At 38.8% G+C, this 17,773-nt stretch overlaps 1 protein-coding gene across 4 annotated transcripts in view; it reads right to left on the bottom strand.

The window, feature by feature from the left end:
- The window catches only part of UBAP1 (ubiquitin associated protein 1), a 61,102-nt gene that overhangs the window by 25,671 nt on the left and 17,658 nt on the right, over window positions 1-17,773 (bottom strand). For 3 of the 4 annotated variants that reach the window (XM_015535036.2, XM_007076563.3, XM_042965166.1), the window contains one exon: window positions 2,123-2,163. In XM_015535036.2, coding sequence (XP_015390522.1) covers window positions 2,123-2,156 — 34 coding nt within the window. In that variant the 5' untranslated portion in view covers window positions 2,157-2,163. Of the gene's footprint in view, window positions 1-2,122; window positions 2,164-9,465; window positions 9,552-17,773 lie in introns of those variants that run through there. The other variant, XM_042965165.1, reaches the window with a different exon arrangement.

Genomic DNA, 17,773 nt, shown 5'->3' with positions numbered 1-17,773 from the left:
CTTGTCTTTTGAAATAAGGTAAGTTAAAATTTTTCTTTTTTGCTATTTTCTCCCCTAGGTCTTTCCTCTGTCATTTGCTGTCCTCTTTTTTCTTGAAAAAAGCTATCCAGAAGCAACTTCAGATCTGCCTCTCTACTATCATCCAAATACTACAAAAGTGCCACATAATAATCCTTAAATAATACAAAATAGGTTACCTGGCAGATCTGATGCCCCACCTGCTACACAGAATGCAAATTCCAGAGTCTGAATGACTTAACTCCAAAAGGATTTAACAAAACATATACAAGTGATGCATGTAAGGATAAACACAACAGTAATTCAAAATATTAAACTCTTGTGTAAAATATACTAGCAAGTTAGAACCCCAGTGACTGCTCCAGCACCCTGACTCAGCTGATACTAACAAGCAACCATTTGTACATCAGAAGAGCATACCAACACATGTTGCCATGCCGTCTGGCAAACCATTCTTACAAAGACATGATTTTAAAAATGGAAAATCAGCTTTAAAAACCTACTTAAATTAACGGTGTTGTCTGGATATTTCTGTTGTTTAATTCTACTATATGAAAAGAGGGTCTAATTTTAACTTCTTAGGCATCTCTATTCCTCCCAAATGCATATAATAAAGCTTACTAATGTATTCAATTTTGGAAAGTCATATCTTAGAAAAGGATGACAGGGGCACCTGGGTGGCTCAGTCAGCTGGGTGTCCGACTTCAGCTCAGGTCTGATCTCACCATTCATGGGTTCTAGCCCCACATCAAGCTCTGTGCTAACAGCTCAGAGCCTGGAGCCCTCTTCAGATTCTGTGTCTCCCTCTCTCTCTAAGCCTCCCCCACTCACATTCTGTATCTCTCTCAAAAATAAACAAACATTAAGAAAAAAAATTTTTTTTTAAATAACAAACTATTATGGGGCATCTGGGTGGCTCAGTCGGTTAAGCGTCTGACTTCAGCTCAGGTCATGATCTCGTGGTTTGTGAGTTTGAGCCCCACGTCGGGCTCTGTGCTGATGGCTCAGAACCTGGGGCCTGCTTCAGATTCTGTGTCTCCCTCTCTCTCTGCCCCTCCCCTGCTCATGCTCTGTCTCTGTCTCTGAATCATAAATAAACGTAAAAAAAAAATTTTTTTTTTAATGATAAACTATTAGTTTCTTTTTAATTAAAAAAAAATTTTTTTAATGTTTGTTTTTGAGAGAGAGAGAGAGAGAGAGAGAGAGAGAGAGACAGAGCATGACAGCGGAGGGGCACAGAGAGAGGGAGACACAGAACTCAAAGCAGGCTCCAGACTCCGTGCTGTCAGAGCAAAGCCTGACGTGGGGTGCGAACCCACGAACTGCGAGATCATGACCTGCGCAGAAGTCGGACGCCCAACTGACTGAGTCACCCAGGCACCCCCATATTTAAAAATTTTTTTTAATGTTGATTTATTTTTAAGAGAGCGAGCGAGCGAGCACACAAGCAGGGAAGGGGCAGAGAGGGAGGGAGACAGAATCCAAAGCAGGCTCCAGACACAGGGCTCCAACTGAAGAGCCGTGAGATCATGATCTGAGCCCAAGTCAGATGTGTAACTGACTGAGCCACCCAGGTGCCCCAGATGATAAACGATTAGTTTCAAATGCAAAACTGTAATTACTACTACTGACATTCCTGTAATTACTGATCCGCTGATCATGGTTTATTTGTAGTAATTACTTCCTATTATTGTGGGACAGGAAGGATGAGGGGATGGACACTAAACCAAACCATTATTAAGTATTAACTAAAGATTCAGAATTTTTCACATTTGAGATGGCAAAGAACTATGACCACGGGATAAGAAAGGGAATGGTAACTACTTCAAAATACTGCTGAAGAACAATAAAAATAGATTGGCTCCCTATCCATCCCTGGTAATTTTAAGTACAATAACCAGCGAGACTCTAAAGTTTAACTACCTACTTAAATACTAAATTACCTGAAATCCATTGGAATGTATATGCTACCCTGTTGTACAACTTTTTCTCAAGCTGCCCATTTAAATAAATAAAAAGGGGCACTTACTTAAACAATGCTAAGTGATTTCAAATCCTCTAATCAAATCATAACTTAAACCATTATATCTAACAGTCCACTTACCATGAAAATCTGCACCCAACTTCTTAGAAGCCATTTAGAACCTGAAAAGCAAAGAAATATTTTTAGGCACATGATACTCTGAGGGGAGATAAACAAATTATAGGAATATTGAGACTATAGGGGCATCTGGGTGGCTCAGGGTTAAGGATCCGATTCTTTGATTTCGGCTCAGGTCATGATCTCACAATTTTGTGACAGAGATTTGCATGGGATTCTCTCCCTCTCTCTATCCCTTCCCCACTCATGCACGTGCTCTCTCTCTCTCAAAATAAACAAACATGAAAAGAAAAGAAAAGAAAAGAAGAGAAAAGAAGAGAAAAGAAAAGAAAAGAAGAGAAAAGAAAAGAAAAGAAAAGAAAAGAAAAGAAAAGAAAAGAAAAGAAAAGAATATTGAGACTACAAAAAAGAAATCAGAAGACTAAAAGGTTCCAGGACTGATACAGTCCTCAAATTTCTCAGCCCCAAAGTCTCAAAAAAGAAAGCAGAAAGGAAGAGATACTAGTTTTCTACAGAAAAGTTAACTATTTATAAAACTGCATGTTCTGAATATACTAAATATATGAGAAGAAAAGCATACTAACCTTTGACCAATTGATATGTGGACTACCAAAAGGAAATAATTACAAAGCATATACCTTCTTGATACAAACTACAAATATGTCAGTAATAGATTAAAAAAAGCATTTTTCAGTTATGCAAATATAGACCTTTTGCTGGCAACTAACTCTAACAGTAATTTCTTAAGCAGGGAATGAATTACATATAATCTTCTGTACAGTTTAATTAGTATAAAATTTTTCTAAATAAAAGAAAAATATCAAAACCACACATCTAGCTTAATATTACCTTTGCATTTTCAACCCCTATATAAGTAGGTATTAAGTCCTGTCTTACACAAATAATCTGAGCTCTTCAACCTAAAAGTTTATTGCCCTTGACATGATGTTTATACCTTTAACTTGCCTAAAACATAAGCAGGAAAAAAATTAAGGTTAGCTATACGAATTTATGGTCTTTGGTCTATTAACCTGCATTACAATACACTGAAAAGCATCATACTGAAAATAATCCATTTTCACTGAAAGTAAAAAAAAAAAAACAACCAAGTGTATTACACCTGTCTTGTGAAAATTATTCAAAATAGAATTAAAATCTGCACAGGATTTATTACATTTGTTTACTTTGAAATTGACAAGGGGATTTTAAAATTTACATGGAAAGGCAAAGAAAATAGAATACCCAAAATGATTCTCAAAAAGAAAAAGTTGGAGAACTTATCACCTAACTTCAAAGCTTACTATTAAGCTACAGTAATTAAGATTGTGGAAATGGCATAAGGATATCATACATCCCCAAAAAAGAGTCCAGAAATAGAGCCATACACATATAGCCAGTTGATTTTCAACAAAGGCACAAAAGCTTAAAGGGGAAAGGATCGTCTTCTCAACAAATGGTGCCAGACATTCATATGCAAAAAAATAAACCTTTATCCATACTTTGTATCATATATAAAAATTAATTCAGGGAAATGGGAAGATAGTGGCTCAGGGGTACAGGGTTTCTTTTTGGAGTGATGAAAATGTTCTAAGACTGTGGTGGTGACTGGACTTTTTTTTTAATAGGAGGGTTTTTGTTTGTTTTTGAGAGAGAGAGAGAGAGAGAGCACATGCAAGGGGACGAGGGGCAGAGAGAGAGGACAGGATCTGAAGCGTGCTCTGCAGAGAGCCCAATGAGTGGCCTGAACTTCCTAAACCATGAGAACATGACCTGAGCCAGAATTCAGAAGCTTAAGCAACTGAGCCACCCAGGCACCCCCAGACTGTATACTTTAAGTGGATGAACTGTGGGGCACCTGGGTGGCTCAGTCGATCGAGCATCAGACTCTTGATTTCAGCTCAGGTCATGATCCCAGGGTTGTGGGATTGAGACCCGTATCGGGCTCTGCGTTGATTATGGAGACTGCTTAAGATTTTCTCTCTTCCTGGCCCTCTCCCCTGGTCTCTCTAAAATTAAAAAAAATGTTTTTAATTTAAAAAAAAATGCATGGTGCTCACTTCAGGAGCACATGTGCTTTTAAAAAAAAAAAAAAAAAAAAAAAGGGTGACTTATACACAGTATCTGATACACCACAACCACACAGACAAATCTCAAATGTATCATGGTATATGAAAGAAGCCAGGATCAAAAGGTAACATATTATATGATTCTACTTACAATGAACTATAGGAATAAAAAAAAATAGGGCTCCTGGGTGGCTCAGTCTGTTAAGCATCTGACTTCAACTCAGGTCATGATCTCACAGTTTGTGAGTTTGAGCCCTGCATTGGGCTCTGCGCTGACAGTTCAGAGCCTGCTTCAGATCCTCTGTGTCCTTCTCTCTCTGCCCCTCCCTTGTTTGCACTCTCTCTCAAAAATAAATAAACATTAAAAATAAATAAAATAGAGACTGCTTCTTCAAAAAACAAAAAAAGGAATAAAAAATAGGCAAGACTATAGGAATAAAAAAGTAATCTAACTACCAGGGACTATACAGGATAAAATGTATTACGTAAGGGGCACCTGGCTGGCTCATTCCGTACAGCATACGACTCTTGATCTTGGCCGAGGTGTCAAGTTTGAGCCCCGTGTTGGGTGTAGAGATTACTCAAAAATAAAATCTTTTTAAAAATTAATAAAATTTAGAGGTACCTGGGTGGCTCAGTCAGTTAAGCATCCGAATCTTGATGTCAGCTCAGGTCTTGTCTCAGGATTGTGAGTTCAAGCCCCATGCTGGGCTACACACTGGGCATGAAGTCTACTTAAAAAAACTAAGGGGTGCCTGGGTGGCTCTGTCGGTTAAGCACCCAACTTCAGCTCAGGTCATGATCTCATGGTTCACAAGTTCAAGCACTGCGTTGGGCTCTGTGCTGACAGGAGCCTGGAGACTGCTTCAGATTCTGTGTCTCCCTCTCTCTCTCTCTCTCTCTCTCTCTCTGCCCCTCCCCTGCTCACGCTCTTCTTTATCCATTCATCCATCAATGGACATATAATTTTTTTTAAAAAGGCATTAAGGGGCACCTGGGTGGCTCAGTCGGTTGAGCGTCTGACTTCGGCTCAGGTCATGATTTCACGGTCCGTGGGTTCGAGCCCCGTGTCGGGCTCTGTGCTGACAGCTCAGAGCCTGGAGCCTGTTTCGGATTCTGTGTCTCCCTCTCTCTGACCCTCCCCCATTCATGCTCTGTCTCTCTCTGTCTCAAAAGTAAATAAACGTTAAAAAAAAATTAAAAAAAAAAAAAGGCATTAAAAAAACTAACTAAAAAATAAAATTACGAGCACCTGAGTGGCTCAGTCGGTTGAGCATCCGACTTCAGCTCAGGTCATGCATGATCTCATGGTTCGTGAGTTCAAGCACCACATCAGGCTCATTGCTGTCAGCATAGAGCCCACTTTGGATCCTCTGTCACCCTCTCTCTCTGCCCCTCTCCAGTTCATGCTCTCTCTCAAAAATAAAATATTGTATAAATAAATAAATAATTTTTTAATTAAATTTTAGTAAAATTTTAAAATGTTTTAACCAAAGTGGATCCTCTAGGTGGTAGAACTTGAAATAATTCATGACATTTCTCTATGGCTTCTGAACAACATTCTATTGCAAACAGGTATAAAATTCATAATTTCTGGGGCACCAGGCTGGCTCGGTTGGAAGAGTGTGTGACTCTGATCCTAAGACTGCCAACTGAAGCCCTATGTTGGGTGTAGAGATTACTTTAAAAATCTTTTTTTAAAAATTTGGGAACACCTGCATGGCTCAGTCAATTAAGCATTTGACTCTTGATTTTGGCTCAGATCATGATCTCATGGCTGGTGAGTTTGAGTCCCAAGTCGGGCTCTGCATTGACAGTGCAGAGGCTGCTTGGGATTCTCCCTCCCTCCCTCTCTCTCCTTGCCCTTCACCCACTCACTCTCTCAAAATAAATAAACTAAAAAAATTTTTGTCATACCTTCTTTAAAGTTTTACTTAAAATTTTCTGTTTTTTGGGGGGCACCTGGGTTGGTCAGTTGCTAAAGCATCCGACTTCAGCTCACATCATCATCAACAGTTCTTGAGTTTGAGCGCCACATTGGGCTCTCTGCTGTCAGTGCAGAGAGCCCAATGCCTCCCTCTCTCTCTGCCCCTGCCTCGCTTGTGTGTGCACACTCTCAAAAATAAATAGAAACATTAAAAAAAAAGTTTCGGTTTTCCAGCACAAGGTGGGGATGAAGTATTCTGGTTGATATTCTAATTAGTGAAGATTTGAAATTATAAAGTACATGGATCATCAAAACATTTTACATACGCAGAAGACATTTCATTGGCGAACATGCTTTTACAGTCATCAAAATGTACATAAACCACAATACAGTGAGACTTTAAAATTTTTTTTTAATGCTTATTTATTTTTGAGAGATGGAGACAGAATATGACTGGGTTAGGAGCAGAGAAGGAGACACAGAACCCAAAGCAGGCTCCAGGCTCCGAGCTGTCAGCACAGAGCTTGACGCAGGGCTTGAACTCACGAGCTACAAGATCATGACCCAAGCTGAAGTCGGATGCTCAACTGACTAAGCCACCCAGAAGCCCCAAGACTTCTAAACCCAATAAGCAAGAATGCGGGCAGCCTCAACCTTCACACACAGACATATATCAGAAATATGTTTTTCTAAGTGTCTGTAGAGAAAAGCAGTATTTAAGCATCCACCAAAGAAAGCTGTGAATATGCTCCTAAACAGATACAGAAAATGAGTATTTTCATCTATATGTCCCTAATATTTATTAATATTGTGGGATATAAGCAGTTTCAAGAAGGAGCTGTTTTGAGATGTAAATGGCTTGGGAGAGGCTGCTTGGGCCTCTGATTTAAAAATAATTTTTATGGAGGGTCTGGATGGCTCAGTCGGTTAAGCATCTGACTTCGGCTCAGGTCATGTCTAGCCCCATGATGGGCTCTGTGCTGACAGCTCAGAGCCTGGAACCTGCTTCAGATTCTATGTCTCCCTCGCTCTCTGCCCCTCCCCCACACATGCTCTTTCTCGGTCTCTAAAAAATAAATATTAAAATAAAAAAATAAAAGATAATTTTTATTGGCAGTTACATGGCCCACAGCCGCTTGCACCCACTCTATTGTACACTTTTTCATTAAAAAAATTTTTTTAATGTTTATTTATTTTTGAGACAGAGAGAGACAGAGCATGAACAGGGGAGGGTCAGAGAGAGGGAGACACAGAATCTGAAGCAGGCTCCAGGCTGTGAGCTATCAGCACAGAGCCCGACGTGGGGCTCAAACTCATAGACTGTGAGATCACAACCTGAGCAGAAGTCGGATGCTTAACCGACTGAGCCACCCAAGCACCTCTACTGTACACTTTCAACCAACACTTTTTCAGACTAAAGGCCAAAACCTAAAAAGTTATTAATAATAAAATAAAATAAAAAATAATTTTGCAAGGCCCCTGGGTGGCCAGTCAGTGAAACATCTGGCTCTTGACTTCAGCACAGATCATCTTACAGTTCATGGGTTCAATCAAGCCCCACATCAGGCTCTGCACTCACAGTGCAGAACCTATTGGGATTCTCTCCACCGCCCATGACCCTCCCCTGGTCATGTTTCTCAAAATAAACTTAAATATTAATAATTACTATTATTATTTTGCAAATGGGGTGCCTGGGTGGCTCAGTCAGCTGAGCATCCTACTCTTTTGATTTCGGCTCAGGCCATGAAAAAATGCTCAACATCACTCATCACCCGGGAAATACAAATCAAAACCACAATGAGATACCACCTCACACCTGTCAGAAGGGCTAACATTAACAACTCAGGCAACAACATATGTTGGCGAGGATGCAGAGAAAGAGGATCTCTTTTGCACTGCTGATGGGAATGCAAACGGGTGCAGCCACTCTGCACAACAGTATGCAGGTTCCTCAAAAAATTAAAAATAGAACTACCCTACAACTCAGCAATTGCACTACTAGGTATTTATCCAAGGGATACAGGGATGCTGTTTCAAAGGGGTACATGCACCCCAATGTTTATAGCAGCACTATCAACAACAGCCAAACTATGGAAAGAGCCTAAATGTCCATCGATAGATGAATGGATAAAGATGATGTGGTGTATATATATACAATGGAGTATTACTTGGCAATCGAAAATGATGAAATCTTGCCATTTGCCACTATGTGGATGGAACTAGAGGGTGTTATGCTAAGCAAAATTAGTCAGAGAAAGACAAATATCACATGACTTCACTCATATGAGGACTTTAAGATACAAAACAGATGAACATAAGGGAAGGAAAGCAAAAATAATATAAAAACAAGGAGGGGAACATAAGAGACTCTTAAATACAGAGAACAAACAGAGGGTTGCTGGAGGGGTTAGGGAAGGGGGGATGGGCTAAATGGGTAAGGGGCTTAAAGGAATGTACTCCTGAAATCATTGTTGTACCATGTGCTAACATGGATGTAAATTATAAAAAATAAATAGAAAGAAAAAAAAAAAGTCTCATGCTCTACTGACTGAGCCAGCTAGATGACCCTAAATGGATTCTTAACAACTTTTTTAAAGAAAAAAACGCCCCTAAATGGATTCTTAATAGCTTTTTTAAAGAAAAAAAAAGCTCCACCAAAACACAACCCACAAAATGGGAGGGGCTTGTATCTAGAATACATAAATAAGTCCACAACTCAATAATAAAAAGACAAATAATCCAACTAGAAAATAGGCAAAAGAATATGAATGGTCAATTATTCAAAGAAGATATACACATAAGATGATGTTCAACATCGTTATTCATTAGTCAGGGAAATGCAAATTAAAAACTCACCTTCCTATTCCCCATTTAAAAAAAAATTTTTTTAATGTTTATTTTTGAGAGAGAGGGAGAGACAGACAGAGGGTGAGCAGGCAAGGGGTAGAGACAGAGGGAGACACAGAATCCGAAGCAGCTCCAGGCTCCGAGCTGCCAGCACAAAGCCCGACACAGGGCTCAAACCCACGAACTGCGAGATCATGACCTGAGCTGAAGTTGGACACTCAACCAACTGAGCCACCCAGGTGCCCCTCCTAGTCCCCATTTTAAAGCATGCATATTACCTTCAACAAAGCAAAATTTCTACTAAAAAATAGTAAGTGAAAATTAAAATACAGTATTCCTTATTACTAAATAAAAGGAAATAAATTATTTAAAAATTTGCCTCACTAAAGGTGATAAAATGTAGATTTTTTAGGGGTTTTCTTTAAATAGTAAAACAATTCACTGAATGCAACTCCTACATTTTCCACAAACCTTAAGAAACAGGAAATTCATATCTGGTCACTTACATTAAAGATTTTTCTAATGTCTGATATGCAGTAAAACTTCACTGTCTCTCAAGGACCAAAAGGATTTTAATAGCTATTTGGGTCAATATTTTTTTCCTGGAATATCTGAAACAAATCAAGTGAGACAGATAATTTATTGCTATTTATATTTCCTTATAAGCTTCCCATATTTAATTATAACTATTTCTTATAACATATTCCTATAATCTAAATGTTTAATTATGGGGAAATGATTAAATAAATTATGGAAAAATTCAAAAGACAAGTGGTAATGCAATTAAGAATGTTTATTAGGGGTGCCTGGGTGGTTCAGTTGGTGAAGCATCCAACTTCAGCTCAGGTCATGATCTCATAGTTCGTAGGTTCGAGCCCCACATTGGGCTCTGTGCTGACAGCTCAGAGCCTGGAATCTGCTTCAGATTTTGTGTCTCCCTCTTTCTCTGTCCCTCCCCAGCTCATGTTCTGTCTCTGTCTCTCAAAAATAAAGTAAAACAAAACAAATGCTTATTAAGAGCATATAATTGAAAATAAGTGTAAGTTTTAAACTGTTTTTACAAGTTGGACTGAATTACTTTAACTATGTAAAAAATGTATACAAAACAAGACTGAAAAAAATACATTTGCCCCCAATGTAAAATTATAAGTGCTCACAAGGGGAAAAAAAATCCTAAGTAATCATAAATTTCCATTAAAATAAATATAAGTGCTTATATTAAAGGAAAAGTATCAAGTAAATAAGAACAGCACACATTCTTAAATGACAAACTCTTACACTAATAAAATGTAGAACTCCCTGAAGCACCCAGGAACTTAACACCAATGTTGTTGTTGTTTTAAGTTTATTTATTATTTGCGGGGGGGGGGGGGGGGGGGGGGAGACAGAGAAAGGGGGAGAGAGACAATCCCAAGCAGGCTCCACACTCTGTGCTGAGCCCAAAGTGGGTCTCGATCCCAAGGGATCCTGACATGAGCCAAAATCAATAGTTGGACACTTAAACGACTGAGCCACCCAGGCACCCCAACAGTAATGTTCTATTTTTGCCAGTTTAGTGCCACTTCAGTTCAAATGCTATGGAAAGAAAACCTGGTAACTTAAAATTTAACTCACTAATTAGATATCTGAGAACAAAAAGAGATGGGGAAATAGGTAAAAGGAAGAGAACTGCATGGAGAAGAGGAGCTAGAGTGCAAGAAACAGAAGAGATGGGATAAGGAATGGAAAAAGGGAAAGGTGAGGAGTGTAGGGGTAGGAAACCAAGACAATGCAAACATCCTGCCAAAGCACAGGCCCTTTCTTAAAGAGAAAGCCCAAGGGCAATTACAATGATGTTCTCATTTTCTTTCTTCCCTTTTTTAGATCATTAAATTCCTATTACATGAAATTACATTCTATAGTTTCCTAATACACAACAGCAATTTAGTATCTCGGTAAGCTATCACAGTCACACATTATACTGCAACAAGAGATGCAATCAGTAATTTCCCAATATACAAATTAATCCAGAAAATTCTCCAACTTACAGAAAAAGAAGCTTCTGGAAATCATCAGATTTCAAGTCTAAAAACAAAGTTAACACCTATACAACTAGCATTCACACCAATATGTATAAGACAAAAATCACACTTGTAGAAGCCATTAATATGTCAATTCTAGGCTATACTATATTCATCAGAAAAAAGCTTTATTTTTTCACAGATCTCAAGAGATATTTTGGAGCCTCAGTTCCAACAGTAAAATAGTAAATAAGGGTAGTAGACTGAATAATACGCCAACCCTAAACATACCATAAATCTATCACAGTAGAATAAATTAAGCAAAAATATTTGTTTCCATATTAAATATTTAGTACTCATGGGGCGCCTGGGTGGCTCAGTCGGTTGGGCATCTGACTTCAGCTCAGGTCATGATTACAGTCTGTGTGTCCGAGCCCCGCATCAGGCTCTGTGCTGACCACTTAGAGCCTGGAGCCTGTTCCTTAGTATGTTTCTTCCTCTCTGCCCCTCCCCACTTGTGCTCTGTCTCTCAAAAATAAACGTTAAAGAAAAATTAAATATTCAGTACTCAGGATAAGTGATATCATAATTTACTATATACACAGTAACTTTTAAAAGAGGTCTCTATGGCAAAACGAAAAGCTAGCAACCATGTTAATACCACCTCCCCCTTTTTAATGTTAGTGATCCATGAAACCCAAAAGTCTGGAAACCATTTTCCTACACCACATGTAAAATAACAACCTCAAATGAGTATGGTTATTAAAAAAACAAAAAGCATATCTTTGCATAATGCTTGAGACTGAGAAAGAGCTCAACAAAGGTTGGTAAAAATATAACTTAGAAGAGAGTAAACCACTTGCCAAGTACTCTACCTACCAGTAAACTGGTGTACCTATACACAATAATGTAGATTTTTATTTGAATATTAATATTAGACTCTTATTCTGGGGTGCCTGGGTGGCTCAGTTGGTTAAACATCCCACTTCAGCTCAGGTCATGATCTCATGGTTAGTGGGTTCGAGCCCTGCATCGGGCTCTGTGCTGACAGCTCAGAGCCTGGAGCCTGCTTCAGATTCTGCGTCTCCCCCTCTCTCTCTGCCCCTTCCCCACTTGCACTCTGTCTCTGTCTCTTAAAGATGAATAGATGTTAAAAATAAAAAATAAAAAATAAAAAAATATTAGACTCTTATTCTGATGAAGAACATGGCCATGAACACTGAACAGAATTTTTATGAGACCCTACTTTCAGTTTCTTCAAGTCTGAGAATTAGCCAGAGACATTATTTTCAGGGTCTATCACTGTCCACAAGCTCTGTGTTTGCAAAACTAATCCCCTTACATCAGCATATTTGGCTTAAGATGGAAGACCAACAATAAAGGTCAACAGTACACAGATTCATACTGAGGAGCATTTCAATAACACCAGTAAGTTTTTCTTTTTGCATTAATTTCTACTTTCAATTCAGCTGGAATAGTGCTTGTTCAGTCAGATTTGTCCTGAGAACCACTGTTTTACAGAGAGTGAAAAGGGAAAACCTAAATTTGAATCACTAACCTGCAGAAACAAGATCTAATAGGCCCTGCCATTTTAGAAAACAGGAGCATATGTCTGTGTGAATACAGAAACAAATATGGTGGTTCTATTTGGATGATGGGTTTACAACATGGGGCACTTGGTTTTCTCTTTTGTGCTATTTGCTTTCCAGGTTTTCTATATGGAGCACATATCTCTTGATGGACACACCTTGTAACTAGGAAAAAAAACCTAGGACTCACAAACATATGGCCAACTAATCTTTGACAAAGCAGGAAAGAATATCCAATGGAATAAAGTCAGTCTCTTCAGCAAGTAGTGCTGGGAAAACTGGTCAGTGACATGCAGAAAAATGAACCTGAACCACTGTCTTACACCACACACAAAAAATAAACTCAAAATGAATGAAAGACCTAAACATAAGACAGGAAGCCATCAAAATCCTTGAGGAGAAAGCAGGCAAAAACCTCTTTGATCTTGGCTGCAGCAACTTCTTACTCAACACATCTCCGGAGGCAAGGGAAACAAAAACAAAAATGAACTATTGGAACCTCATCAAAATAAAAAGTTTCTGCACAGCGAAGGAAACAATCAGCAAAACTAAAAGGCAACCGACAAAATGGGAGAAGATATTCGCAAATGATATATCAGATAAAGGATTAGTATCCAAAATCTATAAAGAACTGATCAAATGCAACACCCAAGAAACAAACAATCCAGTGAAGAAACGGGCCAAAAACATGAATAGACACTTTTCCAAAGAAGACATCCAGATGGCCAAATGACACATGAAAAAATGCTCATCACCACTCATCACCCGGGAAATACAAATCAAAACCACAATGAGATACCACCTCACACCTGTCAGAAGGGCTAACATTAACAACTCAGGCAACAACATATGTTGGCGAGGATGCAGAGAAAGAGGATCTCTTTTGCACTGCTGATGGGAATGCAAACGGGTGCAGCCACTCTGCACAACAGTATGCAGGTTCCTCAAAAAATTAAAAATAGAACTACCCTACAACTCAGCAATTGCACTACTAGGTATTTATCCAAGGGATACAGGGATGCTGTTCTGAAGGGGCACATGCACCCCAATGTTTATAGCAGCACTATCAACAATAGCCAAAATATGGAAAGAGCCCAAATGTCCATCAATGGATGAATGGATAAAGAAGATGTGGGGTGTGTGTGTGTGCATATACATATATACATATATAATATACATATATATATACGTATACATATATATACATATACATATATATACATATAGATATATATATACATATACATATATATACATATAGATATATATACATATACATATATATACACATATAGATATACATATACATATACATATATATATATAGATATATAGATATATATAATGGAGTATTACTTGGCAATCGAAAAGGATGAAATCTTGCCATTTGCAACTACATGGATGGAACTAGAGGGTATTATGCTAAGCAAAATTAGAGAAAGACAAATATCACATGACATTACTCATATGAGGACTTTAAGAGACAAAACAGATGAACATAAGGGAAGGGAAGCAAAAATAATATAGAAACAGGGAGGGGGACAAAGCATAAGAGATTCTTAAATATGGAGAACAAACAGAGGGTTACTGGAGGGGTGTGGGAGGGGGGATGGGCTAAATGGGTAAGGCACATTAAGGAATCTACTCCTGAAATCAGTGTTGCACTATATGCTAACTTGGATGTAAATTTAAAAAATAAATTACATATAAATACACACACACACACACACACACACACACACCTAGGAAGCAACAGAGGGAAAGAATACCCCAGATACCTATAAGGGGACTAAACAGAAACAACACAGTATGCAATCAATGAAAGACTGACCTCAAAGAGAGGAAATACAATAAAAAAAAGAATAAATCGGTAGTTTCTAAGACCAGTAAGAATACCACACAAATGGTCACGGATGTATAACAGGTGTTTCAGTTTATTGATAATAAAGGATGTAATCCATGATGAAGAGCTAACTTACAAATTGCTCCAAATAACACTGCATCATCACTCATAAAACAAAAACTACAGGGGGGCACCTGGGTGGCTCAGTTGGTTAAGCATCCAATTCTTGATCCTGGCTCAGGTCATGACCTCGTGGTTCATGAGACTGAGCCCCACCTCTGGCTCTTCACTGACAGTGCAAAACCTGCTTGGGACTCTCTCTCTCTCATTCTCTGCCCCTCCCCAACTCATGAGCACAGGCTGTCTCTCAAAATAAATAAATTAACATTTTAAAAAAACAAGAAACACAAAACTATGCAACAGAAGAACTAGGTAGAAATACATAATTAATAAGATAGATATAACTTATATCAAAAGCACCCTGAAAGCAGAATATACCTACAGTACCCACAGAACACTGTACAAAAGTCTAAGTAAATATTAAGCCACAAAGAAAATTCTAATAAATATCCAAAATCAGAAACAGCACAACTGGGGCACGTGGGTGGCTCAGCCAGTTGAGCGTCTGACTTCGGCTCAGGTCATAATCTCACAGTTCATGAGTCTGACCTCTGCATCAGGCTCTCTGCTGTCAGAAAAGAGCCTGCTTCAGATCCTCTGTCCCCTCCTCTCTCTGCACCACCCCCACTTGCTCTCTCTCAAAATTAAATAAACATTAAAAAAAAATAGGGTGCCAGGGTGGCTCAGTTGGTTAAGCATCTGACTCTTACTTTCATCTCAGGTCATGATCTTGCATTTTATGAGTTCGAGCCCCGCATCAAGTTCCACACTGACAGTACAGAGCCTGCTTAGGAGTCTTTCTCTCTCTCTGTCCCTCCCCTGCTCATGCTCTCTTTCTCAAAAACAATAAACAACAAAAAAAAATTTTTAATGAAATAGCACAGCCAACAGTCAAAACACAAAAAGATTAGAAATTAATTACATCAGAACACACACACAAAAAAAATCCTACTACCTAAAGCTCTAAACTATCTCTTGATCAAAGAGGAAACCAAAAATAAAACTGCAGAAAACAATGACAATGAAAATACTGCATTTAAGAACCTACAACATGCAGCTAAAGCAGTAATCAGGAAAATTCACTGCCCACTCAAGTACTAAGAAGAAAATTCACAGCACAATGACTTAGGATATAAAAAATCACCTGAGGAAAACACAAGAATGGAAACAGGGACATAAGCACAAAACAATCCATTAAAAATCAGAAAAATGACCAACTAACAAATTAACCCAAGAGCTGTAATTTGGAAAATAAACCGTCCAACTAACTTAATTTTAAAAGGAAGGGGTGGGGGGGGGCACACCTGGGTGGCTCAGGTCATGACCTCACTGCTCGTTGAGTTTGAGCCCCGAATCAAACTGTGCTGACAGCTCGGAGCCTGGAGCCTGCTTCAGATTCTATCTGTCTCTCTGCCCCTCCCCTGCCCGTGCGCTCGCTCGCTCTCTCTCGCTCTCTCAAATATAAAATATAAAACAAAAAAACAAAAACAAAAAAAAAATATATATATATATATAAAAGAAGAGAGAGGGGTGCCTGGGTGACTCAGTTAAGTGTCGGACTATGGCTCAGGTCGTGATCTCACAGTTCATGGGCTCAAGCCCCGCGTTGTGCTCTGTGCTAACAGCTCAGAGCCTGAAGCCTGCTTCAGATTCTGTCTCCCTCTCTCTCTGCCCCTCCCCTTCTCGCACTCTGTGAGTCTCTCTCTCTCAAAAAGTAAAATAAAAGAACATTTTTTTAAAAAAGGAGAGAAATAGTGTACACAACAGAGGAAATTAAAATAATCTGAAGACACTGCTTTGTTCATCTCTTTGCAAATACAAGTGACAACCTGGATAAAATGATCTTCTAGGAAAGTACTATTTATCAATACTAACAATACACAAGGCAGAAATCTTAACCAGACCAATAACCACAGGGAAAACAGAAAAAGCTGTCAAAGAGGTCTTGCAATCCAAAAGAAACCTAACTGCAATGACATTTTAATGGTTTCAAAACACAGGAAAAGACGTTTCTAATTTTTTTTTGCAAAGCAAGCATAATATTGATGCTATCAAAGAAAAAACTACAAAAAAAATCTCATGTATGCATGGAGATAAAAAATCCTGAAAATAAAAATGCAAACCAAATTTAGTAATAGATTATAGGAATACATCACATCCAAGTGGGATTTAGCCCACACATTCAGGATACTTCAATACTAGGAATCTGTTGATATACTTCACCATTCATTAATAGATCTAAGAAGAAAAATCAATCTCCTTAACATGAGATTGAAAACAACAACAAAAACAGAGGGCACCTGGGTGGCTCAGTGGGTTAAGCATCTGACTTTGGCTCAGGTCATGATCTCACAGTTTGTATTTTTGAGCCCCACACAGGGCTCTGCACTGACAGTGCCAAGCTTGTTTTGGATCCTGTCTCCCTTCCTCCCTCCCTCCCTCTCTCTCAAAAATAAACATTTAAAAAAAAAAAAAGGGGGGGGGCATCTGGGTGGCTCAATTGGTTAAGTGTCTCTCCATATCTTGGTTGCTGGGGTCAAGACCTGCATCGGGCTCTGGATGACAGTGTGGAGCCTGCTTGGGATTCTCTCTCTCCCTCTCTGTTCCTCCTGCATGTGCGTGCGCTCGCGCTCTCTCTCTCTCTCTCTCTCTCTCTCTCAAAACAACAAAACCATCTCTCTCAATACCAAAGCCAGAGAATGTTGACTAATGGGGAAATAAAGGATTCCCATAAAAACAAGATGTCCACTATTATTGTAATTTGTTAACATTATTTAACACTGGATGAAAGAAGTTAAAAGGTATAAAAAGTTAGAAAAAAGGGGCACCTGACTGGCTCAGTCTGTTGAGCGTGCAGCTCTTGATCTCAGGGTCTTAAGTTCAAGCCCCATGTTAGGTCTAGAGATTGCATAAACTTAAAAAGTAACTTAGAAAAATGGCTTTCCAAGGGAAACCCCAAAACTGAAATACTATTACAAATAAAAGGGAATACAATGTTTCTAGATACAAAATTAATATAGGCATACTTTGCCTTACTGTGCTTTGCTTTACTGCACTGCACACTGTCTTTTACATACTGAAATTTCAAGACTTCAGTGGAAGAAGTAAGTGCAGATGTGGTGGAAATAGCAAGGGAACTAGAATTAGAAGTGGGGTCTGAAGATGTGACTGAATTGCTATAAGCTCAGGATAAAATTTTAATGGATGAAGAGTTGCTCCGTATGGATGAGCAAAGAAAGTGCTTTCTTGAAATGGAATCCAC

Source organism: Panthera tigris, chromosome D4 (assembly GCF_018350195.1).
Source record: "Panthera tigris isolate Pti1 chromosome D4, P.tigris_Pti1_mat1.1, whole genome shotgun sequence".
Taxonomy (NCBI): domain Eukaryota; kingdom Metazoa; phylum Chordata; class Mammalia; order Carnivora; family Felidae; genus Panthera; species Panthera tigris.
Note: the sequence above shows the minus strand (reverse complement) of the source record. Positions and strands in the feature narration are given on the sequence as shown.